This window comes from Battus philenor, unplaced genomic scaffold, assembly GCF_028537555.1.
Source record: "Battus philenor isolate CCGP_79_NKW_IND1 unplaced genomic scaffold, ilBatPhil1.0.hap1 SCAF_17, whole genome shotgun sequence".
Taxonomy (NCBI): domain Eukaryota; kingdom Metazoa; phylum Arthropoda; class Insecta; order Lepidoptera; family Papilionidae; genus Battus; species Battus philenor.
This window is the reverse complement of record NW_027181679.1, coordinates 1,333,753-1,360,543: the sequence shown is the minus strand read 5'-3', so window position 1 is coordinate 1,360,543 and position 26,791 is coordinate 1,333,753. Positions and strand designations below refer to the sequence as shown.

Sequence of the window (26,791 nt, the reverse complement as noted above, 5' to 3'; positions counted from 1 at the left end):
TAGAAATTGGTATCAAGTTAAAGCATTTACAGATGGAAGGTCCATAGCATAGAAGCTTGAGATGCGCGTGCAGCAACACGACGTGCAAGCGCGCATGTCGTCCTCCCGCCCACTGCAGCTGCACGCGCTCGGCGCCTCCCCACGCCTCCGGGTTCTCCTCCTCCTCTTCATCCATTCCCGTGCGGATCACCTGCCCGACACAAGCGTTAATAAGCAAACGATTATACTCAAGATTCTCTAATAGATTCAGGCGTTATCTTGCGGAAGTCTATCCTAAGTAAGAAAGGGACTAATATATAGCTACTTCCGCTATGCAGCAGTAGTCATGCAATGAAGTGCATCGCCCCCCAGCCCGCTGATAAATGTCATTGTTGTGGTAGAAAGCAGGTGGAAAGCAGGTGGAAACTCGACAACAACACATCTTTCAATAAACTTTAGCAATACAGATTTATACATATCGGATATAGCCTGAATGAAGTGAGGAGGAAGCCGATGCTTTAATGCTGAGTGGAACTTTAATCCAAATCAGAACGACAAGAAAAGAAGTACATTGATATACCATAATTTCAGCTCTATATATGTTCCAGTCCTTCCTCTAAGGATCATAAGCAGTCTCTAAGAGTCCTTGTTGTTGGCAGGAGTTTAAAGTGATCCGTACCTGCCGAAGGTGTGCGTGCAGGATGCGAGTGAAAGAGTGCAATGCGCGGTGCTGTTCTAGCAGACGCTCATCACGAGGCGCGTCACGGGAGTCCACAGGTGGCAGCACACAACTGGTCACAGTCGTCCTCTCCATCAGCACTTGGCTCAAGTCCTGAAAGACCAGTATACTGTAAAAGCAGTTTGTACAGTTGTACACCAATACCTCGCTTTGCGTCGTTTCGTTTTGCATTTTTTTTTTCGAAGTTGCGTCGCTGCTTAATTAGCACTAATTTTCATTGATCGTCGTTAAATTTTCGAGGTGGCGTTGTTTTGGGTTCGAGTCTTTAAATTTTTTTTTTAAATTTTCTTGTTTTCCTTAAATATGACAACACTTGTTTCTAATTGCGCTATGCCGTCAATACCCCGGGATTCCCTTTCTAACTAAAAATTAACGCAATTTTATTACAGTTTTATTTTCACTTTGTTTTGCTAATTTTAGAGTTCAGTTAGTTCAATTACGTAGTGCGTTGTGCTTTGTTTAAAAAAGAATAATAAATTTATATAAATTTTTACGTGTTGTTTCTGGTTACAAAAAAGGTAATTATTATTCCAATTTATTTATTGACAGAGTTATATTATTTTTGTTTTTTTTTTTTTAATGTATACTTTGTTCAACAATTTGCATCGTATTTTTTTGGAACGTAGCCACGACGCAAAATGAGGTATTGGTGTATGTAATTTTATGTGGATAATATAATTTTATAACAAAAAAATAAATCATACAAATTTACAGTGGTAATTATTTTTTATAAACATTGCAACACTTGGTTAATCTGTCAAAAAGAGAGATGAAGTACAAACAAATCATTTGCTCTTATAAATGATTGCTGAAGTTGCCTATTTAAATAATTTTCTAAATAAGTTTCAACATTCCGGTATAAGGGTATATGTAAAACACCTATAGTCAGGGGCGACTTAACCTATAGTGTAGGTTGTACAGTGTACACGGGCGCCGCCGTCTCAGGGGGCGTGGCCTCCCTGAGACAGCTAAGAGCATCGTCTTTGACCATCATGGCACAACAATGATATGACACGCTCTATTTCGCTGTCCATAAAACTTAAAACACAAGACGAAACATGAACTATCGCGGTTCGCCGCTTAGTTTCGCAACAGAGATGTGCTACAGGCATTAAAACAGTGGGTGCTGTTCTGCCGTCATAAGAAGAAAGGCCGTAACTAATACCATACTGTAAGCTAGACTTAATTATAAAATAGTTGGTTGGAATATGAAAAAACTTTCTTGTTACGACGGCAAAGTTAATAGATATAGCCGGGGGGGGGGGGCAATGAGGGGTCAGGCCAAGGGGGCGCCAGGGTTTCATTGCACACGGGCGCTACACGAGCTAGAGTCGCCCTTGTCTACTGTATATAGTACAGACGGTAGTAGTTTATTGAGTATTGTTTTGTTTGTACTAAAAATTACACAGGGTGTTAAGAAACAAATCTTCCATCAAAGTAATTTAGGGAATTAAAATAGCTTACTGTATTCAATATGGGGCTCCATAAAGTGTCTCACTTATTCGTAGATCAATGGATATGATTTTATAATAAACTACCTCACGACGCATTAAATTTATCTTTTTGCATATTCAAGAAATTTATTAAGTACAGACTCTGGTAAAACATATATTACTATATTTCAGATCATGTTCACGATAAGAATGTTTTAAAATGAATTGTTCTAATTTTAAGAAAAAAAATGTTAACTTGTTAGTTTTTTTCGCTAGATGGTGCGTTAAGAACTAACTTTAACTTAATTTAAAGTTATTTTGACATTCGTAATTTCATCTATAGATGCCCATTACAAGACATATGCCTTTACCGATGATATCTATTAGGAAAGGTATTGTTTTGAACATATTTGTAAGTAATTTTATTTTAAAAATGATTCCCACATATGAGGGAGTAGGGATGCAATCACCTTTTGTATGATATTTTAAAATTTAAATTACACCTTCGTAAAACATCAGAGAAATATTATTTCAGAGTTTTCGATACGTACAAGAACGATATCCGTGTGGTCAAGGTCGGGAGTAGCATCTACGTGGTCAGCCAGGAAACCAAGGTAGGCGGTGAGGTGTCGTGGGGCACATTCCACCAGGCACGCGGCCCTCACGCGAGCGACGGCCTCCGCTCGCACCGCCTCCCAGTGCTGCAGCGACCACAACAGACCCAACCACTCGCTGCAAACCACAAACAGCTTTGCACCATCATACTAGAATTTCAAAATAGTTCTAGACTACCCGTAACCAAGACCTGGATAGTCACAAACTTATCAAATGACGACAAGTACAAAAACCATATAATTTATTTAAGTATTGACCACATATGTACGTCATGTGAAAAATATCAAAACTGAAGTCTATGCGTACGTATGGTTGGCAAAAAGAGGTTTTCAATTATTCTTCGTTTTCTTTTCAGCAGATAGACGCAAACTGCAAGGCAAAGGAACATCCCAAATCAGTGCCACGATGATCACATCGTCGACTTCGCCCGATCTTCACTATGTCGTCGGTCTACCTGTGGGAAGCATACCCTCGCGTCTACCGGCTTGTGGTTACGACTTCAGAACCTTCTGGAACTAACGAGCAAATACGGTGACCTCGGCTTTTTTGTGAATCTCCTCATTTCTGATTTGATGATCGAAACTCTTAACATAGGCCTCTCTTGCATCCACTGTGTGACCTTGAGCGTTATGAGGCCCATCATCAGCGACCACGTGTCGATTGTCAAGCACATACAAAAAAACCAGGTAGTTCGAGAGTTTTCTTCAAGTCAGGAACTTTCTTATCTTTAATATTCAATGGAATCAGGCGTTATTTTGCGGAAGTCCGTCCTAAGTAAGAAAAGGACCAATATTTAGCCACTTCCGCACATGCTGTGGTAGTCGTGCAATAAAGTGCACCGTCCGCCAGCTCGCTGATAAATGCGCAAACACAGCAAATTCAGTCACCTTTGGCACTAATCGGTGTAACATAACTCCTGAAGATGTCCCGTGGAGGGGTGAAACACGTGTTGAGTGATTTAACGGTGGCAGCTGTGTAATTCGCATTGTTTGCCGCATACGCATTTATCAGCGGGCTGGCGGGCGGTGCACTTTGTTGCACGACTACCACTGCATGTACGTAAGTAGCTATATATTGGTCCTTTTCTTTCTTAACTTTAGGTTAGAGGATGCTATTATAGGGGACCTCATTCTTCCTCCATCCATGGCATATACATGTGGTATTATAAATTATAATAACACATGAACTGGGAGACTGCATAAAATGGTCAACACTCATATCTTAGAATAAATTACAGATTAAAAATACGAATATTTTCAGTTATTATAAAAAACGTCTTACTCCGGACTAACGTCGGCGTGGTAGTCCATCTCCGCTGTGTCATCCGACTGTGATAGTACTAATTTGAGACCCTGAAATAAAAAAAATACATTTAAACCGCAATAAGCTGTGACTTTTTTTTTGTTTATTTTTTATTAATTAAAATAAAAGGTATAATAGTAAATAGGCGATTATAATGCTATAAATCAAGCAACGAAAGAATAACTATTAGAGTAATAGTATCTTTGTTTTTTTTTAATAATACTGGCTGCACAGACAATAATTTTTACACCAATTACATAACGAAATTTAAAAAAAAATATTTTTAAATTCGTTATGTATAATATGAGATAGTGGATATATAATAAAATATTTTTAGAATTTACTTCAATATTTAAATGATATAAACATATTTCTTCTAATTGGTGATACCGCGTATAACAATTTTAGAGTTGACTATATGTTTGACATGAAGATGTGTTTCTACAGTATGATTAAAAATAGAAGTAAAAACTTAAAAAAGATGAATGTATAGCTAATTTGCTATCAAAGTATGGTGTCATCGAAAAATCAGTAGCTTTCAAAAAAAAAAAAAATAACGTGATGATAATATAGGAAATAAAAAAGAATTTTCAAAATTCGGAGTACTGCATATTAAAATTAATTATTGTTTGCTATCCGTTCTTGCAGACTTTGTAACGCCAGAAGTCATCAGCCTGTTGCATTGAAATATAAAAAATAAATGAATGTTTTATAATTTTAGAATGATCATTTTATACAGGCTGATTGCAATGGGTTTGGAAGAACCAAGGTATGGAACAACCTGTTGTTTCCAGCTAGCTATAACTTGGGAGTCTTCAAGTCAAGAGTGACTAGGTATCTTTTATCCAAGCATGTACCGTCGTATACCTCGACATCACTTAACATTAAGTGACAGAAGTCAAATAGTTGCCTTCAGTCAATAAAAATGGTGTAAAGGCATTAAATTGACAAATAAGTTATACATTCAAACTTTTACACATTTAACCAATCATCCTGTATAACTAAATATAATATCTAGTACTGATCTCCTTATGCTATTGATTGATTTGACTGCCAACCCTGTGGATACTAGTATCATATTTTTTTGTTATTACTCTAGAGTACTAATAAAAAAATGTATTAATTTTTTTTGGCCATATATAAATGTCTCTCCGATTGATGGATTAGTATTTTGTATGTGTGCATTTATACAGGAATGATTATAAGTCGATGTAAAAGCTTTAAAGGTGGAGTGAATGTGTGCGTGAAGTACCCGATTGGCTGCGGCGCGCGTGTGCTTGTGCGCATGCGCAAGCCGTTGCATGTAGTAGTGCAGTACAGCTCGAGCGCCCTCCTCGTTGCTGAGCGTGCGGCGCAGGTGCGCGCATAGCTCTCCCGCCTTACCCGCCTCGCCCCCCGAACCCCCCGCGCCGACAGCACCGCCCGCAGACAAGAACTCGCACAGGCACTGAACCGGCAGTACGCTGCAAACGGAAACCAAAGTTCAAGTAAGAAAAGGACAAATATATAGCTACTGTTACACCCATTAGTGCCAAACACTGAGTGACCTAACTGATTAATCAGTGTAACATTACTCCTGAGGATGCCCCGTGGAGGGGTGAAACACGTGTTGAGTGATTTAACGGTGGTTGTGTAATTCGCATTGTTTGCCGCATGCGCAGCGGGCTGTACACTTTATTGCACGACCACTGCTACATAGCGGAAGTAGCTATATACTAATCCTCGTCTTACTTAGGATGGACTTCCGCAAAGTAACGCCTGAATCCATTGGATATTAAAGTTCAACTAAAACTAATTATAATTCTCTTACTAAATCTTATCTGTTGATTTTAATGCTGCTAGGAGGCTTTTGCATCGGATAGATCCCGTAGATATATTTCACACAACAGTCTTTTATTCACAATTAGCATATAGAACCTCTCTTTACTTCTGAAAATAGGCCTCTTTCAAAGAGTTTTAAAATGACTTGTCGAAAGCGACCTCTGTGGAATTCAAACACATTTACACGTGTATGTATTATAATATCTTCAATTACTCACAGGACATTTACTTAATTTTATGAAACCTAGACAAAAATATTGCAATATTTGAAGATGAAGATCTTTAACCAATGTGTGTAGCCGGATATGACAAGGGTCAAAGTCACCCGGAGAGCAATGGTGTGGGTCACGTTCGGAGTTTCACTGAAGAATCAAGATCACGGACGTAGCTCTAAAAATTGCACGTATGAAGTGAAGAATCGCTCTTGCAACTGATGGCAGTTGGAGCTTAAAGGTTTTCGAGGGGCGACCACGAGCCGGTACACCCCCCACTAGGGGATCTCCGACGCGGAAAGTCGCTGGATGCGAGCAGCGTAAGAGCGATCATTGTGAATGTCTTGGGGGTGAAGGGTGAGGGGAAGCTATGTCTTGCAGTGAGTAAAAATGTACAAGCTTATGTTTTTTTGTAATAACTTACGTGCATCGCCATTTTTTATATTCATGAATATTTTTATAAATACAAATTGCTACATTTTATCTTTACAAAACCTTTCTCTGAGAGAATCCTGGTTCATATCTCTAGTTGCATTTTTTCCACACCACAAGCAATATAGTCACCTGAGTTCCAACTGATCGTGACGCAAGAGCTGATGGAGCCAGGGCATGGCGCGCCTGGTGCCGTGTCGCTCCACCAGCTGCAGCAGCAGCGCCGGCTGCCGGCACAGCAATCGTCCCAAGCGGAGCTGGGTGCTCAGAGCTGTCAAGGCATCAGTCACACCAGTCGGTGGTCGACGCGCCGGGCCCAGGGAATCCAGCACTGATAGCTGAAATAAATGGGTTCTTCTATTACTCTTCTGTCGTATATAGCAACCGATCAAATTAAGGTCCAGCCTTAGCATCTAATCATGGAGGACCTTGCAGCTTGGTTACTCCACGAAGATCCGGCTAAACGTCTTAAGAACTTGACCACAAATCCAATCATGTAACAGCTCCTATCGGGGCTCTGTAAGAGTCCCAGAACTAAGTCAGTAACGAGGTTTAAGGTATCGAAAAACAAAGCGATTGATACTCGCTCCCCATCTCGCCGAACGCATACCTAAACAGCGGTATAGTGGTTTCGGTCGAATTATAGTCGTGCTACACTATTAATAATTGTGGTTAAATTACATTTTGTACTGATTAATGACATTTTTATGATTTAGTCCTTTTTGAATGGCTAAATATCAATATTTCAAAACGAAGATTGATAGAAAAATAGAAAACGTTTATTGAAAAGAAAAAGTTTGAGTAGAATATTATAAATGATTTTACATAAAAGGCTACGCTCGGAGTTTTGCTGCGAGATGGAATCAGACTTAAGGAGATCCACAGAAGAACCAAGTCCACATGCGAAGGCCATTGTGGTACATCTTTGGGGGGGGGGAGATAAGGGGGGTATGTCTTGGCTATTGAGATTCTTTATTATATAAATTAAAAAATGTCAGTATTGGTATTGTCATACCTGGCTGAGAAGCCGGGAGCTGTGTTCGGTGATGGGCAACTTGGCGTTGCTAGCTGTCGCCAAGTGCGTCTCGAGCTGGAGAATGGCTGCGCGCTCGGCCTCGGCACGCTCAGCCTCCGCCGCTGAATTGGTGCTCCATTCTATACTCGGTTTCCTGATGTTATTTTAACAAGCATAAGTATCTTTAGTACTTCAGGGTATAGCTAGCGCCAAATTTCTTGTCCTCGTTGCAAGACCAAATTATAAGGTTTGTAATATAAACATGAATGCTTTTACTGTTGTTACGGAGTGATTTATTTAAATCAGATTTTTTTATCAAATAAATCTTTAACACCTTTTTCTAATTACTAATATAAAGTCAATTATTTATTTATTATATTTGTATAACAACTATATTTAATAGTATAACATTTATATTTGTATAACATAACTCCTGCGAGCGGTGCACTTTGTTGCCCGACTGCATGTGCGGAAGTGGCTAAATATTGGTCTTTTTCTTACTTAGGACGGACTTCCGCAAGGTAACGCCTGATTCCATTAAACATATCTTATTTGACAGCAGTATAGGATAGCGCATGACCGGTCCTCCTGACTTTCTTTAATGAAAACCGATGTCTTGTAGTGGAAGTCAATCGGCTGGCATGATAATGGTGATGAATGTGTGATGTGTATATTTGTGTCTCACCCAGTGATGCACATCTCGATGAGCGCGCGCAGCGTGGGGTAGGTGGCGGCTGCACGCTCGGCGAAACCCTGAGGATTGTGGGCAGCCAACATGGTGAGAAGAATCCAACCGCGCCAGTACAGCGACGTGATCACCAACGCCGGCGGACTGTACCTATCAAAACAAATTTTGTTATACAGGATGATTAGTTATTGGTGTAAAAGCTTTTGAGTTAGAGAGGATACATTCGTGCCTCTGAGGAGTTTTTAAAAAGCATGACGTCAGCATAAAATTTCATTGAAATTGTCTAAATGCCATATTCAATTTAACAAAGAGAACTTCAAGAATGTTTCTTTAATTACTTTAACTTATTAGTAACCTTTCAATGGTAGAACAGAGTTATATGAGTTCTCTATCTACTATAAACACTTCGAAGATAGTCTTCAGTACTTATGAAGGATTCCAAGATCCAAGGAAAACAATGATGCCCCTCAATATCGTATTAAGGTGAGTTTTGAGGATACATAAAGCAACCCCTAGATCTCTTATTGTCACACATCAATAAGAGATTATTTCGTGCTATTTCTCTCTCTCTCTCTCTCTCTCTCTGAGTTAGCATTATGGTTTAATAACTTTGGTTAGTTCATCTTATTCATGGGCTCTTGTTAGAGTGGTTGTGGTCGATCCTGGTGACCCTGCTGCTTTCGCTACGTGTGCCTTCGGTTTTGGAGTGAGAGCATACATTTTTTGAGAGTTTAGTGGTAGTTTTAACAGTTTGAATGCCGTTCTCGCATTAAGGCGGTGTTGCAAGTTCTATGTTGTACACTATTGTTGGTATTGAATATTTATTTTATAATAAATAATTAAAATTTCTAGATACTTTATCTTAATCCCCAAGGCGAGGAAGGCACGCAGATGATAATTTTATCCCAGATGCCTTTCCCGCCCTAAGCCGTGGGAATTTTTTTTAAATAATTTAAAAAAAAATGAACAAAAGTACTTATTTTCACATTTTTTCAAAAAGCAGACGATAACATAAAAAAAAACTTGATCGGCCCCCAACTAACGGAGCCTCTTATCGGTTGGCAGTCAAACTGTTAATGGCATACCAAATTATATATAGATGTTGTACACGTATATTATTAATGTATGCACAGGTAAATATATTTAAAAAAAATATCTTTAATCTTTAAGTATATACTTGCGTATATATTATTGTCGTGCTTAGGCACGTTTCTTTTCTTATTTCTTAGGAAATTAATATATAAATAAAGGCCCCCACTCCTTTATCCGTCCTATTCTTTAAAATAACATATTTACCCTGCTGGCAACGTAATGTTATCCGGCGGGTGGAACTGGCACAGCTGGAAGATGTAGTCAACGATCTCCAGCTTGTCCACCTGGAGGGGGAGGTCCTCGGCAGGCAAAGCACAAGCTCGACGGACCAGCTGTTCCACCAGCTCGAATACCTCTGCAGGTGATACCGGAATGTCCTTGAAGAAAAAATTTACATCGTGAAATGTTCACTCGATAACAGACAGTTTATAGAAGAATATTTATTAGTTATAATCAATCCAACGATTGACGTTATATGTGCCTATGAATATGTGCTTCTAGATAGTAAAAAAAATTGGTATTTTTAGACAGGTCTATGAATACGGGACATTACAGCGTATGAACTTAAATACGCTGCATATTAACGAAAGTAAACAGTTTATACAGAGTATGTCTACGTAATCAATCCAGAGATTGAACTTAGACCATCCTATGAATATGTGGTCCCTCTATAGCGTACGATTTAATAGTCTTTGAGTGAGTTAAAAAAATTCAGTGGTTAACTTTAAACGGGCCTATGAATATGAGCTTCTAGAGCAGTATCCTAACGTGGGGACGCGCCCACTGGGGGGCAATTCGTTTATCAAGGAGGCTATTTCAAAGTAGACTCGGACGATTTTAACAGTTTCAATATTTAGCTGTTTCCAGTGGACTACAGTAGACGCGGCGTGGGTACGCCTCCCACTAGTGGGGCTGACGACATAGTGAAGGTCGCGGACAGTCCCTAGATAAGTAAGAAAAAGACCAAAATTTAGCCACTTCCGCACATGCAGTGGTAGTCGTGCAACAAAGTGCACAGCCCGCCAGCCCGCTGATAAATGCGTATGCGGCGGCAAACAATGCGAATCACACAACCGCCACCGCCAAATTACTCAACACGTGTTTCCCCCCTCCACGGGTCATCTTCAGGAGTTATGTTACACCGATTAGTGCCAAACACAGAGGAATGACTCTCGGAAGTGGCTAAATATTGGTCCTTTTCTTATTTAGGATAGACTTTCGCAAGGTAACGCCTGATTCCATTAATTATTTTAAAAAAAGTCTGTAGATGTAGGCAGCGCAAGACTGATCATCGCAGCGTTCTTTGGGCAAGACTTATGCCTTGTAGTAAGCGTCCATAAGCTGAAAAGAAGTGGACTCCATACTAGTATCGATAAAAAATATGAAAATCAAATCATTAAAATGCAAATTTTTACTAATTACAGTCGCTGAACTTTCTAAAATATTTACTATTGACATCTATAGTTAAAATTAAGCCAACATTTCAGTTCTTCACTATTAAAAGCAGATTAATTTTCATAGAACCTCCTTTTCTAGTCATGCCACTGAAGAATCCTGTCACAAGCCCCGAGGATTCCTGGGGGTCAACAGGAACATTTAGAAACTAAGGTTTTACATTTTCACAATGCTACATGTAGCGCCATCTATTGGTATTAATAGTAAATTTATTAAGATTAAACCAATCAAGATTTCCATGGCCATTTAGGCAGTTTTTTGCGACTGACCTTAGACAGGCCTATGAATATGAGTCTCAGGAGGGTGTTCTGCGGCAGGGGCGCCTCGCAGCACAGTCGGTACGTGAGCGCGCGCTCCGACTCCGGTGGCCAGTTGTCCGCTTTGCTGTACGCTTCCGCCGGTTCCACGAACATTATCTGCAAACGAACTTGCTATTGCCTTATCACACGACTAGCTTCATCTTCATCACAGACGGTAGACGCCCACTACAAGATTAATGCCTCCCACAAAAATCTCCACAACTTTTTCTACCTTGACAACATCGGTGGTCGTTGTCGCCACTTGAAAACCATTCGGCCTTGAACAATAAATGTAATGTTGCAAAATAAAATAGTAAGGAAACGTAGAATGTAATGGTTGAGGATGGATGTATTGGCTAATGGAATGAAAGAGAAAGACTAGGAAAATTGTAGAACGAAAGAAACAGTACGACAAGTAATATGATACATGAAAGAGAAGAATGATAATAATAAAAAATATGAATAAATTACTAGAAAATAAAAATTCCCTGTCCCACACGAGATAGGGGAACGAGAGGTCCCCAACAGCGGGGACCATATAAAAAAAACCATTCGGCCCCAAAGCCACTTCAAGCTAGCAATTTTAGTAAGAAAAGGACCAATATTTAGCCACTTCCGCACATGCAGTGGTAGTCGTACAATGAAATGCACCGCCCGCCAGCCCGCTGATAAATGCGTATGCGGCAAACAATGCGAATCACACACCACCACCAAATCACTCAACACGTGTTTCACCCCTCCACGGGGCATCTTCAGGAGCTATGTTACACCGATTAGTGCCAAACACAGAGCTCTGTGTTTGGCACTAATCGGTGTAACATAAATAAGTGGCTAAATATTGGTCCTTTTCTTACTTAGGATGGACTTCCGCGAAGTAACGCCTGATTCCATTAAATAGCAATTTTAGTGTTACGCCAGTGATTTTGTTTCCTCATTTAAAGCCGCGGGAACAATTACATAATAAAGGATACGGGACAACTATGACGGTAGATATATAAAATAAATAGTTCCTAACATTTGTGTCTTAAAGTAAATTGATGTTACCTTGTTGAGGGCGTGCTGGTAGTCGTGGCGCTGGGGACGGTAGACCGGCACTGCTGTATCCAGGAGCCAGCCAAGGGCGTGTTGCTGCAAAGCACACAGCTGGGCGCGGTACTCCGGTGCGTGCTTGCTGTGCGCCGCCGTCACCACGCAGCAGCAGCAGAACAGATCCGCCAGCGACTGGAACGCTCGCTCGCGGATCTACAACCAGAACATATAGAATATACACACATATATATATATATATATATATATATATATATATACATATAAATATATGCCATAAAATGTTTTTTTGTGTTCAAACTTAACAGCGATTCTCAAGGTTTTCTGTCTAGTTATAGGTACATGAACATTATACAGAGTGATCCGAAAAAGTAATAAAGCACCTAAACCAAAAAATTATATTAACTTAAAATAGATTCTTTTTTTTGCCTGGCGACTTAAAAGCGACAAATTAATGTATATTTGTATATATGTAAATTATATGTATGTGTGTATGGTAATGTATGTACACCCTAAACTACCCACTCCTTTATGGGGTTGAGAACCCCATCCAAAGGTTGTCTGGTAGAGATCGCTTAGAGCGATAAGACCGCCTCTTGTACTTCTATATGTTTTTTTTTTTAATTTATTGTCTATGTAGTACAAAAAAGTGTAAAAAAATTACCATCAATTCATGTATGGTATTGAAAAAAATATCTATATTTTGATATCGTCTAAAATGATTAAAAATTTAATTTATTAAATATGTAGTTTAAAAATTTAACATTCAAGAATAAGAGTAAAAAAAAGAAAATTTTAATAGTAATGGACTAAGGCACTGAAAGCAAATGTCTGTGGTATATTAAATGACAAAAATTTAAAAAAAAATTGATATTACATATTTCACATCACTATACATCAACTCTTAAAATTCTCACCACCTTTCTATAATCACCCTGTAGTTAATTTTTTTTAAAATTAGTAATTACCTCCTGCGGCGGCTCGTGTTGCGGGGGCGCTGCGAGCGCGGCAGCTAGCGGGAGCAGCGCTTGAGTCTCCGAGCGGGCTGCGCGCACGCATTCTCGCATCATAGCACGCATCGGTCGCAAGTAGTCGTCCGACCTGAACAATAACTCCTGGAACAAAAAATAATATCAAACTACCCTCCGAATACTTCTCAATTAGACTAAAAATGTTTTTTTTTTTTCACAAAAAACCGATCTTGTAATCCGCCATTTCACAACTGGTCTCTATTACTAGATGGAACCGTTGCTGCAGTTTCTTCCACCACTTCCTGGTGGTCGGACCGGATCTAGGTTCTACCCTCTCAGACATCAATAGCAGTATAAGCCAGGTAAAAAAGACTCCACTCTGATTATTTTTCCTCATTTATATCTTCACCATATTTGTGGCAGCCACACTACAAGCCCATTCTAGACATACACCTGATATCTAAGAGATCAAGTCAGGAATGAGTGGATTCGTAAACAAACTAAAATAATCGAAATAGTCCAGTGGATTGCCAAGTTGAAGTAGCAGTGATCAGGCCACGTATCACGCAGAACAAATGGCAGCTGAGACCTTAAGGTTCTAGAGAAAAGACCGCGGACTGGCAAGCTCAACGTGGAACTGCTTTCACAAGGTGAACGGACCTTGTTAAGGTCGTGTAGACACTGGATGAAGGCCTCTTTAAAAAGGTTCTTTTGAAGTTCTACAGAGAAGGCTTATGTCCAGGAATGGAAGTCCTACGAACGAAGTGATGATATAATTGACCAGCAATAGTAGTCTTACGGCCAAAGTGATGATGATATATAATTGTCTAGCAATGATCATTCTACGCCGGCAATGATGATGATCTTTAGCGTCATTGAATCTTGATTGTGTCGACTAGCGCCGTAGATAGCGATATTATGTATATTTATTTTTGTTTCAACATCTATAGATGGCGTTACGTGTAGCATTACGAAGGTCCAGAATATAGGTCCTCAGACTTTTTCCTCGTACACCATTTTCAAAATTTTGCCGATTTTGGACCTCCTTTTACTACATTTCTACCTTATTACCAAAACTGGATAAAAAATTTGCTTATATTTGCAAGTCTTAACACGTTGTACTGAGTTTGAAATATGCAAGTTTTAACATGTTAATCAAGCAACAAGTAACACTGATATCAATCAGTCAAGCCAACATTTTACTTCTTCGACCCCCATCGAGTCTCCTACGAAACCATGGGGTCCCAACTGGACCATTTTTAAAATTTACGATCTAGATCCAGAGAACCTGGACAAAATCTTTGGACTTCTCGTACCTGATAGGTTTCAGCTATCGCAGCGGGCACCAGCTGCGGCTGCGCGTGTATCAGGGCGGCTAGCACCGCCATGTTGTTCGGCGAGCGTGCGTTCGACAGCTCGTTGTATATCGTGTGCGTCACGACGCTTCGCAGCAACGCTGGACTCTCTGACACCATCTCTCTGCGACCAGAACAGACAAACATTAACAAATATTGCTCAGTTGTTCATCAATCGGTGATGTTATCCGTCAATTGAGAACTGTTAACTAAATGTTTAGGGTATCCATACCCCCTACCGTAATAAGGACAAGGACTTTTTAATTTCAAATATTTTTTCAGTTTGTGTTTCTTTTCTACTCTTCGTCCATTCTTCATATTTTCTTTCATTCTCTTTCATAAGTATTTTGCGTGACATGACATACATATTTCCTACAATAAACGCTTACAAGCGGGTTAGCGACTGGTGAAATTTATGCGGATCTGTTAAAACGAAACGGTTCTTTGAAAGAAAACTTAAGTTACATAAGCATGTCTTGAGTCCCCAGAAATATCAATTTAAAGTAACAGTTTAATGAGTGACCTGAGGCAGGACTGGTAGGCGGCCTGAAGGGGCTTAGTCTTGAGACGCATGCGCGCGAGCTGGGCCAGCACCTCGTGGTCGCGCGCGGCGCTTGGCCCCGCGGCCGCGGCGTTGGCACACACGTGCGCTAGCAGCTCCTGCGCAGCGCGCCACAGCTTGCCCGAGTGTAGCCACGCCTCCAGACGTGACGCCGCTATCATCCGGATCTGTGACGTCACACACACACATCATTAGAAGTTACACCCCCACCGCAAGACATATGTCTCCCCATGCATTTTCCATAGAAGCGTAATCATCTTCCAAGATTCCCTTCATTGAGAACATGGATGCACAGACCGCGGCCCGCTGGTCGAATACTGGTGGCCCGCCGACAGCAAAAATAAAACTCTCGTACATTCGAAAAATATTGAATTTTATTCCAGAATAAAACCAAAAAAATTAATTACCTATACTTCTGGCGGCCGGCCCGCCATCAGTTCATGATTTGCCCGAGTGGCCCCTCGTCTTAATAAGTCTGTGCAACCATGACTTATATTGAGGTTTGTATATGTGATTTATTATCTGAATCAATTACCTCTGGGAAGCCACAAGTAGCTGAGAGCAGCTTCAGAAAACCTTTTCCAATCGTGTCCGGTGCTGTTCGTCGTTGTATCTGATCTTTGATCGCTTCTAGCACTAAAGCCTCCACCGTTTCATAGCTGGTCGTATACCTGTACATAAACAAAATATGTCAGATTCCATGCCACGTGGAACGTACACGACCCCCGCTGCACTTTCCGTTCAGGTCATTTGCAGTTCTCATTGAAAAACAAAGGATCCTTAAACAAATGAATTGTAGTCTCGAATATAGATAACTACACATCACGTATGCACGTACATAATATATATAAAAATTTATTACTTTTTCCCACTAGTTATAGCTTTTCGACTTTTAATTTTTAAAGTGTGGGTCGTACACGCCCCACGCAGTCTGAACGAAAAATCTACAAAAACTGCCGCGGCACGGAACGTGTTATTGGTTCTTCACTGCATGGCCGATGATGAAATTACTCTTTGACTAACACAATATAGGAGTGAGGGTTGTTAAAATAGATTGATTGACAATTGCTGTCTCACTCGCACTTATAGCGCACCCGCTCTCACACTAGATTAAAAATAAAATACCTTTATTCAACATAGAAACTTTTAAAATAACTCTTATTGATTGTAAACTTATTATCTATTTACTTTTTCTCTACTCTACTTTGCGAGATATTATAGTGGTGGAGAAGAAACAGAAAGAAACTCCACAACAACACAACTTTTAATAAAGTTTAACACAGATTTATGCATATACACTTTATCAGATATAGTCTAAATGAAATCAAAATAATCATGCGACATCACTGCCAAGGTTTTAAAATGTTTACATTTCCTTTGAATGTAATTAGAATATTTACAAAAACTCGGGCTGTCTTGAAGTTTACATATCTAGATATATGATACTGGCTGAATAGAAGTTTGAATTTAAAGATAGAACATGAGCAGGATTGTCAAGATTAATTTATATTATTTGACACGTATGCATAACAGTTTATAAGAAATTATACATATATATATAAGCTATATCTGCTAAAGTGTATATGTATAAATCTGGGTTAAACTTTATTACAAGATGATGTTGGTGGAGTTTCTTCATACTTCTTCTCCACAACTATAAAAAAGCGAAGCAGAGTAAAGTCAAAAATAAAAAAAAATTAAGCTGTCAATCGATAAAAGTTTAGTTATAAGTTCCACGAATATAAGCTTTACCTTTTAATGAAATTATAGTTTGACATACCTTGGAAATACAGAGTACTCCAGCTCGGTGTTGTCATTATCATCATCTGTGCTGCCCATCAGTGGTGATCCGGACCCTGACGGTGACATTGTACCTATGCAATTAAAATTATAAAAAACAACTTGGCACATTCATCAACTTCTCTCTCCTAGTATTTACCCGTGTCTCACACACTTTTATTTAGTTTAGGTCAAAGTGTCCAATTCAGTGTTTCTTACATGAGACACATGCCCCACAGTTAGGCAATTTGATTTTCAAGAGGGCAATTCGAGAATTAACAAGAAACGAATTAAATTTCTACGCTTTAATATAAACATTATAAAGGGGTGCGTAAGATATATATATATATATATATATATATATATACGTTGTTTCTGTGCATGTCGATATTTGATTGTCATTTGGTAGATCATTATGTACTTAAAAGACGTTGTATACTGGATGGCAAAAAGCAAGCTACATTACTCTCTGGTCCCCCTAATATTTACAAGACAACAGACAGACGAGACTTATTAAGGCTGTCTGAATAAAGTCTTACTTGAAATCTTAAGATGAAACCTATGTCCAGTTCTTACAGCTAAAATAACGGATGATACATTTAAAAAGTTTTTTATTATTATAATTTTATAAATAAATTACCCAGAGTGTTATCAGAGGGTATCAGGTGTGACGGTGGCAGCTTAGTGCTGAAAGCAGTGACTATGTTCTCGACTAGGCACTTGCACCAGGAGCAATCCACCCACCAGCGCTCATTCAGTGCATCTTCTATATAAACCTGAAAGAAGATAAATCATTGGTATTATCATTAAAAAAAAAGGTAAAAGAGCACTTCCTTCACCTATAAAATAGGATATTGTGTAGCATCTCTTAATTATTCATACTTATGTAGTACCTTTCCCAGTTAAAAATTTTTACTTATTTTCACACACACACACATATCCAACAATATATATATATATATATATAGTGTTTCTTTTATTTTATTTTTTTCTATATTTGTTTATGGCCTACGAAAATGTTAAAAAATAAATCATTGATCTACATTACAAATGTAAATAACACCACACACATGTTTTGGAACAGTTTGACAGCTGTATACAGTGATTGGTAATTGGTGTAATAGTTTTAAACAGTGAATGTATAGATCATTTACTGTCAATAAATATATTTTACAATCTGTTCTAAAATCAATGGTTTCGAAAATAATAAAAAATGTAATGATGATATAGTTAAAAAAAGTCTTTCTGTATGCGTTTTATGTGTTTATGCTAACACACTAATAAGGTCTAATCATCTAGGTAAAAGATAGAATAAACAAGTACGAAAAGGACCAATATTTAGCCACTTCCGCACAACCGTATTTAATGAGCAGGTCAATGTCTCCTTCTCTCAATTATTGCAGGTTTGTCGGGGGACTCGGTCGGGGCACTCGTCTATTACATAAAATCGCAAATATAACTAACGCGTATAAAACAAAAGACGCGTATAAAGAAAAGGACCAATATTTAGCCACTTCCGCCCAGGAAGTGGCTAAATATTGGTCCTTTTCTTACTTAGGATGGACTTCCGCAAGGTAACGCCTGATTCCATTAAATGTATAGAATAAACAGTTCATAAAGCGCTTTGACATCATGAAATGCTACCAGTTCTAGAACACTTAAAAATCAAATTTTGAAATGATATTATAACATGGAGTCTTTTACAATTATATATCATCAAAACATGTTTTATACTACTAACTATGTAACATTTTTAATAAACTTTAAATATATACAAAATATTTGTAAACATATTCCATTGTTTCATACACACACAAAATGCTGCTACTCCCCTAGTGGGGGCCTTTGAGCCTAGGCACTCAAGGAATCTTCACCAAAACGATTTAGAAGCTCAGCAGCCTTCGAATCTAGTAAAATAGTAGTATATATCGATCCAAGTTGAGATCCTTTCAGGAGCCTATGTGCGTTACTAATTTTATTTATAAAGACTGACTCAAGCTAACTGTAAAGTCAAATACACTACAAAAACTACTAACAACTCAACTACAATATACAATTGTTAGCAACCGTGCCTCAATGAAGTACCCCCATTATTGCCAATAGCTATGTATGTGATAATTTAATTCTTCATAGTCAAGTTAATTATTTAGTAATAAAATTTTATTATTTTATTTATATATATATATAGTAGATCCCAGTTTATTTAAAAAAAATTACTGTCAGGAATGACATGCAATATTTTTTACTAGAGAGAGAAACATTTATATTTAAACAGGATTAATTACAATTAAATAGTTACAGTACTAATCATTTTAATGTGTTCACTTTAGCAATGTAATAAAAGTTTATAACTCATGATTTGGATTGTCTATTTGAGAAGCCGGAAATTGTATAACTGTTGCCTGTGAAGTGCTAAAAACAGAATTTGTATTGTTATCCAATATCAAAGCCCATCATAGTGCTATTTAAATTAAATTTAAGCTGTAGTCACATAGACAAATTTGCGGGGTACTCGTTGACATAAAATATTATTAATAATAATAAACATACCTTGATGAATGTATCTGGCCAGTTAGCGCTGTCTTTATGTCCAGCATACAGCATGTTGCAGGCTAACACAAAGACTAGTGGATTGCCCTTGCTTTTGAAAGCAGCACCTTGCTCTCTCTTCAGCAGCGTACAAAGACTTTGAGTCACAGTCTCATGCGCAAACATGTTAGGTCTTATTTTGGTTAAGTACAACATGCTCATACAGAGAATTATGTCTGGCTTTGAGCGTTGTGACTTCAGAAGGCGGATTGAACCTGTTAGGAGACCCAACTGCAAGAAAATAAAGAGACATTGTAATTCTGTGCAAAATTTTGTCAAGCTGATTATAATTAGACCTTTAAATACAATTTAAATATCTGTATGGAGATGATTGGAGATACATAAACTTTAAAGAATAAGGAGATAATTTTTTACACCATCTATATGAATGTTTTCAAGTACCAGTAAGGCATCCTTATTGCTTGGAGCTAACATAATATAACAGACACCAATATCGCCACACATGCTCCAACCCAAATGCAGCCTAAATGATGGTGTCGTCGGAGATGCGCCTTCCAACCACAAGGGATTAAGAGTGTTAGCTTGAATATATTCAGTGTTTTTAAAATAGTTAGCTAAATTAAATCCCACTGTGATGCAAAATATGTACTATGCTTATATACTTGCTTGTGGAAAATAAATTGCTGTGACAAGTCTTAACGCAATTCAGTTGAAATAATTAGTCATGTTTAGTAAATATTAAAAACACCTACCAGTTTATCAGAATTATGAGTGTCCAGAGCTTGGAGAACGTTGGGCACTAAGTCGACAGGCTCCACATCTAAGGATGTTCCTCCAACAGTTTCCGCAGGTGAACCAATCCTGGACCTCTTGCTTGGAGGTTGACTGCCAAATCCTGAGCTGTCGCGCTTACGTTCTACTCCTAAATTAATTCATTTAAAATTTTAGTAAAATATCCAATGTATGAAATAACTCACTGTGTAAATAACATATACAATATAGGTTATTTAGTTTGGTGACCAATATATGCAACTCTATATCAGTGTATATATCTCTTGTGATGATAGCAATATTTTTTTTTGGTTAGAGTTTAACATTATAATATAACAATAACAAATTACTAACATTGAATATAGGGTTTAAAGAGTCAATAAGAAAATGGATGTGATAAACAATAAACTAACCACTTGTAGATGGTTTATGAATATTTCTCTTTTCAGAATCTCTTGACACGACCACCGTAGACTTGCTGCCAAGAGCAAAGATGTCCTGTGGGTGCTGGGGGGCCTTACTCTTGGCGCCACGGCCGGCGGAAGACATTTTACCTCTTTCCATTTTTATGGCAAGCAACCAACTTTTATGATTGATACAGTTATATCATTACCATTCCACTGTCCTATAGCAAATACTGGAGATAACCCTTGTCTTTATGATTTTATTAAAATCAATTTATATACCATATACCACCGACTCACAACAAACATAGGACACTTTATGTCAAAGTGACATTTGACAGTGATATAAATGAACATAGGCTAATAGAGATGAATGGAAAATCAATTTTTATATTCTATTGTTAGAAATATCGATTTTATTATTTGGATCTTATTTTTGTGTATTAAAGTATAAAATATAATATAAGTAAATATTAAAATATCTCCAATATTCAAAGAATGTGGTAAAAGGTCGGTTTAGTTAATAATAATTTTTTCCAATTTAAATTATTGAAAAAATAATAACTCCATCATGTTTTGATATTATAATTTTATTAAATAACCCTTTTGTTAACAGTGCCAGAGTTGGCCGGCGTCTACTGGATGAGCCGTGTATACCAGCGCCGGAGTTAGCCGGCGTGAACCTTGTAATGTGGGCTTATGTTTAGATCCCTATTTTAAGATTTATCACAGCCAAATAAATTACTAAAAAAATTCCTAACTTCTATTTTTAATTAATATACCAGTGTAATCTTTAAATGTGTAGCACAAATGAGAAAATTCGACCATCAGCCTACCGCTACGTAATTTGCACACATCGTAGCACATGCCCGGTTCAGTAACGTCACTTCGGCGGAACGGATCGCGGTAAGAAAGAGTTAATTTGAATAATACAATCAGTAAGTCTTTAACCTGTCTGTTTTATTGTGAAGTTTTGCGCCCAATGAAACAATAGTACGCTACGTAATACCTTGTAGTGTTTCCGTTTAGAAATAACCTGTGTATTTTCTAGAGAAGAATAAATAGACTAATAAGCGTTTTATAAATCGAAGCTGCATTTTTTCTTAGTCATTATATTAAGCAGTCTTCTCAATTAAAAGTTATAATTATACGCGTAAATAAAAAAAACGCAAATAAAAAAGAAAACGAACGTATTTATTTTTCAAACACAAAATTAATGAATTCATTACGAAACTAACTTGTTTCTAATAACCAACGAAATTAATATTTTCTTATAACAATCTATAGATTCTTCATTAATTAAAAATCACATGAAGGAAAAACAAAACAAAAATAAAATCTTTGAACAGTTGAACTAAAATTACTTAATATTCTTTATTTTAGAATCTTGGCGCTTAGTTTTGAAAAACTTCGGTTCTGTATCCTTTACGATATTCCTTGCTTGTTTCGAAAATCTTGGTGACTAAAAAAGAAAACAAAAAATATTAATTTAAATGTACTTATACACTTTACTTACATTTATGTATACCTTTCTCTGTCGCACACATCTTCCGTCGCTCTCACACAGACGACGTGTGATTGGTTGTAAAGTAGGGCTTGTGATTGGTTGTTTAAATGTACAATAGTTAGGATAAGATTTTGTATAAATACAGGGTTTCGGCAAATAAAACTTTTAACTCTAAGAGACAGTCTCCAAAAATATGTTAGTCTATATATGTTGATCGTCTAGTTCAAAAGTAATTAGACTTTTTTACATAGATCACTTCCAAAAGTTAACTGCTTCTGGCAGACCTCCTGTTGCTACATTTATACCATATTCTCAAAACTAGACATAAAATGTGAAGATAAGATTTAATTTTAAATTCGACGCATATTGAATATGGAATTTTTTGATGATATTTGTCAATCGGTTGAAAAGAAGAAGTTTTTACAAGTAATATGCCTACATAAAGACAAATTTAGTTTTTTTTTTCAAGCTAACGTGGAACCCCGTGGTCGGTCACCCGTGGACGTTGAATTTGGGAACATCTGGGTTAGCTCATGTCTGTTCATATATAGCCATTCGATTGGTGCTGGACGCTGTTGACCCAGGGCTCGCGGATCCGAAATCCGCGAGCTAATAAACTATAAAAATATCTACGTCAGATGCGTCTCGCCTGACGTATTATATTGCCTAATTGTTATCTACTCGGTTTTTGGAGGAAGGCGTGATCCTCTGATGACATTTTAGCTGAATAGATATCGGAGCTGGGAGAGGGTCGGTTAGAGTCGCCGGTGGCGCGTTTTAAAACAGATTCAGAGACTTGTGCGGACGAGTTGAGTTTGTTCATATTATTACAAAGCACGAGTTACAGAACCCTCTAAACAATAAACACTAAACCCTAGGATCAAGAAATACCGTGAACACGAGTGACCTTGAAGTTATTTAAAAAAATTTGTTTGCGGTTCTCGGAAATTCTAACCGAGCACCATCTCGAATTTACTAGAACTATATCCGTAGTATAAATAGGTGTCAATCTCAATATCAACAGTTCAGTATTGTTGTTCGAGTTATAAGATTAAGATCTACGATCAGTGATACAAATAATTTGCCAAATAGTCACCTATTTGGCAAATTATTTGGACAGTGATTTCTTAAGATTTGGAAGTGTAGTTTGGACTAAGCGAAAGCATACTTTGTGTTGAAGTAGGGTGACCATCCGACAAGTTATTTGGACAGCGATTTCTTGTGCGATTTGGAAGCGAAGATTGAACTAAGCGAAAGTATACTTTGTGTTGAAGTAGGGTGACCAACTGACTTGTGAATAAAAGACTCCTTGTGAACCAGTGGGGTTTCATTTCGAGTCAGAACTCACAGTACGTAACAATATTAAAATAATTGACGATACAATATAGTTTAATAAATGTCTAGTTGAATAAAGATATTTTGAGTTTTGATTGGAATAACATAAAATTAAACCAGACAGTGTCCGTAAAACTATTCGATCGACGTTTGCAAGCGATTTGGAAGCGAAGTTTGAACTAAGCGAAAGTATATTTTGTGTTGAAGTAGGGTGACCACCTGATAAGTTATTTGAACAGTGATTTCTTGAGCGATTTGGAAGCGAAGTTTGAACTAAGCGAAAGTATACTTTGTGTTGAAGTAGGGTGACCAACTGATTTATGAATAAATGACTCCCTTGTGAACCGGTGGTGTTTCATTTCGAGTCAGAACCCACAGTACGTAACAATATGTTAGCAACTCACGTTTTTGTGCGGCTGGCTGGGGCGACGTTTGAACGCGCTCAGAGGTAAAGGCTGGAGTTTCTCGCCGCGTGCGAGCGCTGCGAAACGACGCTCCACTATGGATGGCTATTCGTTCAATCAAAATAAATATTTCTAATATCAATTATGAACTTTGAAAACATATTGAAATAAAACAAAATGCTGGTATCAAAGCTTTAAAGGAATATCTATGTAGTTCATTTGCTGTCAATTAATATGTGGTATAGTTTATCCAAAAATTATCAATTTAGTTAATAATAAATGACGTAATGATAATATAGTAAGAAAAATCGATTTTAAAATTCGGACTGTTAAATATTAAAATCGATTATTGTGTACTATTTGTCCCTGCAGACTATACGTCAGTTGCATTCCAATAGAAAAAAAAAATAATGTAACATATTTTAAAGTGACCTCTTTAAACTTTTAAACCTAAAAAGGCTTTTGCTGACAAATGAGTTATATTGTTCATCCCTTTAAAGCTTTTAAACCTATAAAGAATCACTCTGTATGTTCATCGAGTAATACTAATAAAAAATCTATAGTATAAAGGGTTTTTAAATATATGTTGAGGACTATAACGGCGAAGGCATGAACGCCTCCACTAGTTGTACCGAGGACTTGATCAAGGGCCTATGACTTGCAGTGGACATCTATAGGCACATGTGATGATGACGACGAACCGACACTTGGCCGATCACCGTCGACTGTGGTGGAAGAGGTGGGGGGGGGGGTTCAACTATACAGAAGTTAGTGACAATTTGAATGGTTTTTGCAGTTAGGAAAGAGAACGTATCTACTCCTAAATATGTTTGATAAAAGAGATGAAGTAGAGTGGTGGGGTAAGAAGGGAAGACTTACGTCGACTGCTTCGTCTTCAGTGCTGCTATCGCTAAACAGATTGTAGAGAGCGCTCTCCAAGGGCCGCGGCACTGCGAACTCCGGCTTCTTCTGGATTATTGGCGACTGTGCTCGCTTTTTTATAAAGAAAACTAAATCGTAAATACTGAATACGATAGTTATTATCTCTTGTAAAACAATCAAACTTATATTTTCTTTCATAACTTATATCTATGCCTTTTTTACATTAACGTTCAATATATCCAACAAAAAATGTTTTTATGCACATTATAGTATTTACTAGTCTATTAATCTATTTTCTTACTTAAATCGTATCCAATTAAAACTAACATGAAGTTGTAGGAGCTACATTAAGTCATCATCAGCGACGCCTCGAATATACACATATAATAAATATACACACTTCTACTTGGGACTTAGTGTTGTTGTTACCTCAAGATTTATCTGCCCTAGGAAGAAACCCACAAAAGTAATGAGAATAATAAATTTAAAATTGTAGCAATCTCGGAAAGGCGAGGGGAATTAGGCGATGTATGGAATAGGATGGTTGATATTATGAAGTAAATTAGAGAAAAGAATGAAAGCCATTGAGTTGAACAAAAAATGAGTATGAAAATAAAAAAAAAATGCAATAAATATTTTTATCGATAACAACTCTGTCCCACCTTATCGGGTTACTTGAACTAGAAGCCCCAAAAACAGGGACATAAAACAGAAGATATATATATAATACTTAATAACCAAATTGCACTCCTCCGGCGTGGGCCCTACGTTTGGAAATACGGATATAGAAAGTATGGTGAGGCCATGGAGATGGTTGTGCTCGGGATTTCTCTCTTAATTGCAGAAGACAAGCGCAAAATAGATATCCACTAGGTCCGGAGAGAAGTGAAGGATAGAACAGGACGTAAAAGTTAGATATACATATATATATGTGTGTTTGTGTTCTATATCATCATCACCGTCATTTCAGCTGTAGGACGTAAGACGAACCTTTAGATTTCTGAAAGAACCTGTTGGTAGCGTCATACGCTACGCTTGCGGGTCCGTCTTCTCCACTCCAGAATCTCAAGGCTCCAGCTGACATCTGTTCTGCGCGCTATAGTCTGCCAACTGCAACTTCAACCTTGCCAATCCGCTGAACTACTTCAGTAACAGATTTAATCCAGTATATATCCCTCTCCATTGCTCGTTCACCGGTTATTATAACAATCTTTGATGGAGACTTAAGACTATGAATGAATGTAGTTGTACTTTGGAAGGCGTGAGCACGACGGCATTGTCATCCAGCTCTGCAGGCTCGCGTGATGGTTGAAGAATGGGTCCAGCCAATTGTCTCTGCACGTTCTCCATGGTCTGCTGCATACCGTCTATCTTCTCCTGGAGCAACTCCTAACACCAAACTCATCAAATTTTAATTTCCACATTTAGTTGTCACCTAACTGTTGATATATACAAAGTATGCGAGGTTTAGTAAACAATGATTGATTTTAATATACGCCAATACCACACTTTGTATGGTGGTTACTTTCCAAAAAAACAATACGTAAATTAAAACGACGCAAAGTGAATTAAGATTTTCTATAGCAATACATGTAAAGATCGAAGGTATATTCCGGGGATATGAAAATATTACTTTTGAAAAAAACTTCTAAAATGAAATGAATTTTAAAAAAATGATGACCGAAACAAGGCAACGTTGAAAATCTAACGACGCACAGTGAAAATTAGTACTAATTGAGAGCAGTGACGCAAAATGAAACGATGCAATGCGCGGTATTGGTGTATAGTAATCTGAATTTTGAATTTTTGTTCTTAATATATTATCATTTCGTTATTATTTGTATAACCGTTGATTTCTGGAACATCAAATGAGCTAAACCCTACCAAAAACCCTGTATATGGACGATAGAACAATATCAACAGATGATTGAATAAACATACATCGTTCTATTTCTTATAAACCACAAATGTCTTGTATTTTGATGTCCATACTAACCTTTTCTTTTCTCTCCGCCAGTAAAGCTGACATCTGTTTAGAAAATTTATCTTCTGTATCCTGTGAAACGTTTAAAGATAAACATTTAATATTATTAATTATTTTAGTCTAGATCTAGATCAATGTTTCCCGACATTGAGCCCGTG

At 37.7% G+C, this 26,791-nt stretch overlaps 2 protein-coding genes across 2 annotated transcripts in view; both read right to left on the bottom strand.

The window, feature by feature from the left end:
* The window catches only part of IntS1 (integrator complex subunit 1), a 38,287-nt gene extending 17,523 nt beyond the window's left edge, over positions 1-20,764 (bottom strand). Inside the window, exons 1-20 of the mRNA XM_068762878.1 lie at positions 20,531-20,764; positions 20,099-20,268; positions 19,347-19,616; positions 17,437-17,572; positions 16,798-16,891; positions 15,553-15,688; positions 14,979-15,184; positions 14,417-14,579; positions 13,098-13,244; positions 12,127-12,324; positions 11,053-11,199; positions 9,533-9,705; positions 8,234-8,386; positions 7,549-7,702; positions 6,666-6,871; positions 5,321-5,531; positions 4,048-4,118; positions 2,703-2,883; positions 659-811; positions 31-190 (exon numbers count right to left, since the gene is read on the bottom strand). Coding sequence (XP_068618979.1) covers positions 31-190; positions 659-811; positions 2,703-2,883; positions 4,048-4,118; positions 5,321-5,531; positions 6,666-6,871; positions 7,549-7,702; positions 8,234-8,386; positions 9,533-9,705; positions 11,053-11,199; positions 12,127-12,324; positions 13,098-13,244; positions 14,417-14,579; positions 14,979-15,184; positions 15,553-15,688; positions 16,798-16,891; positions 17,437-17,572; positions 19,347-19,616; positions 20,099-20,268; positions 20,531-20,681 — 3,280 coding nt within the window. The 5' untranslated portion in view covers positions 20,682-20,764. The remainder of the gene's footprint in view (positions 1-30; positions 191-658; positions 812-2,702; positions 2,884-4,047; positions 4,119-5,320; positions 5,532-6,665; positions 6,872-7,548; positions 7,703-8,233; positions 8,387-9,532; positions 9,706-11,052; positions 11,200-12,126; positions 12,325-13,097; positions 13,245-14,416; positions 14,580-14,978; positions 15,185-15,552; positions 15,689-16,797; positions 16,892-17,436; positions 17,573-19,346; positions 19,617-20,098; positions 20,269-20,530) is intronic.
* A 1,078-nt stretch (positions 20,765-21,842) lies between these two features.
* On the bottom strand, positions 21,843-26,699 carry LOC137919987 (uncharacterized). The gene is made up of 5 exons (XM_068763221.1): positions 26,646-26,699; positions 25,901-26,038; positions 24,647-24,760; positions 23,768-23,872; positions 21,843-21,983 (listed from the first exon to the last, which is right to left on the bottom strand). The coding sequence occupies exons 1-5, from the start codon at positions 26,676-26,678 to the stop codon at positions 21,882-21,884; spliced, it is 492 nt and encodes a 163-aa protein (XP_068619322.1). The 5' UTR covers positions 26,679-26,699; the 3' UTR covers positions 21,843-21,881.
* Positions 26,700-26,791: the final 92 nt, after the last annotated feature.

What these genes read in the sequence shown, in the direction of transcription:
- LOC137919987 (XM_068763221.1), bottom strand. Translation starts at nt 26,678, where the DNA reads ATGTCAGCTTTACTGGCGGAGAGAAAAGAAAAG. An exon ending in CTGAAGACGAAGCAGTCGAC is followed by an intron (nt 23,873 to 24,646) that starts GTAAGTCTTCCC and finishes TTGAACGAATAG; the next exon opens with CCATCCATAGTGGAGCGTCG. An exon ending in CCAGCCAGCCGCACAAAAAC is followed by an intron (nt 21,984 to 23,767) that starts GTGAGTTGCTAA and finishes TTTCTTTTTTAG; the next exon opens with TCACCAAGATTTTCGAAACA.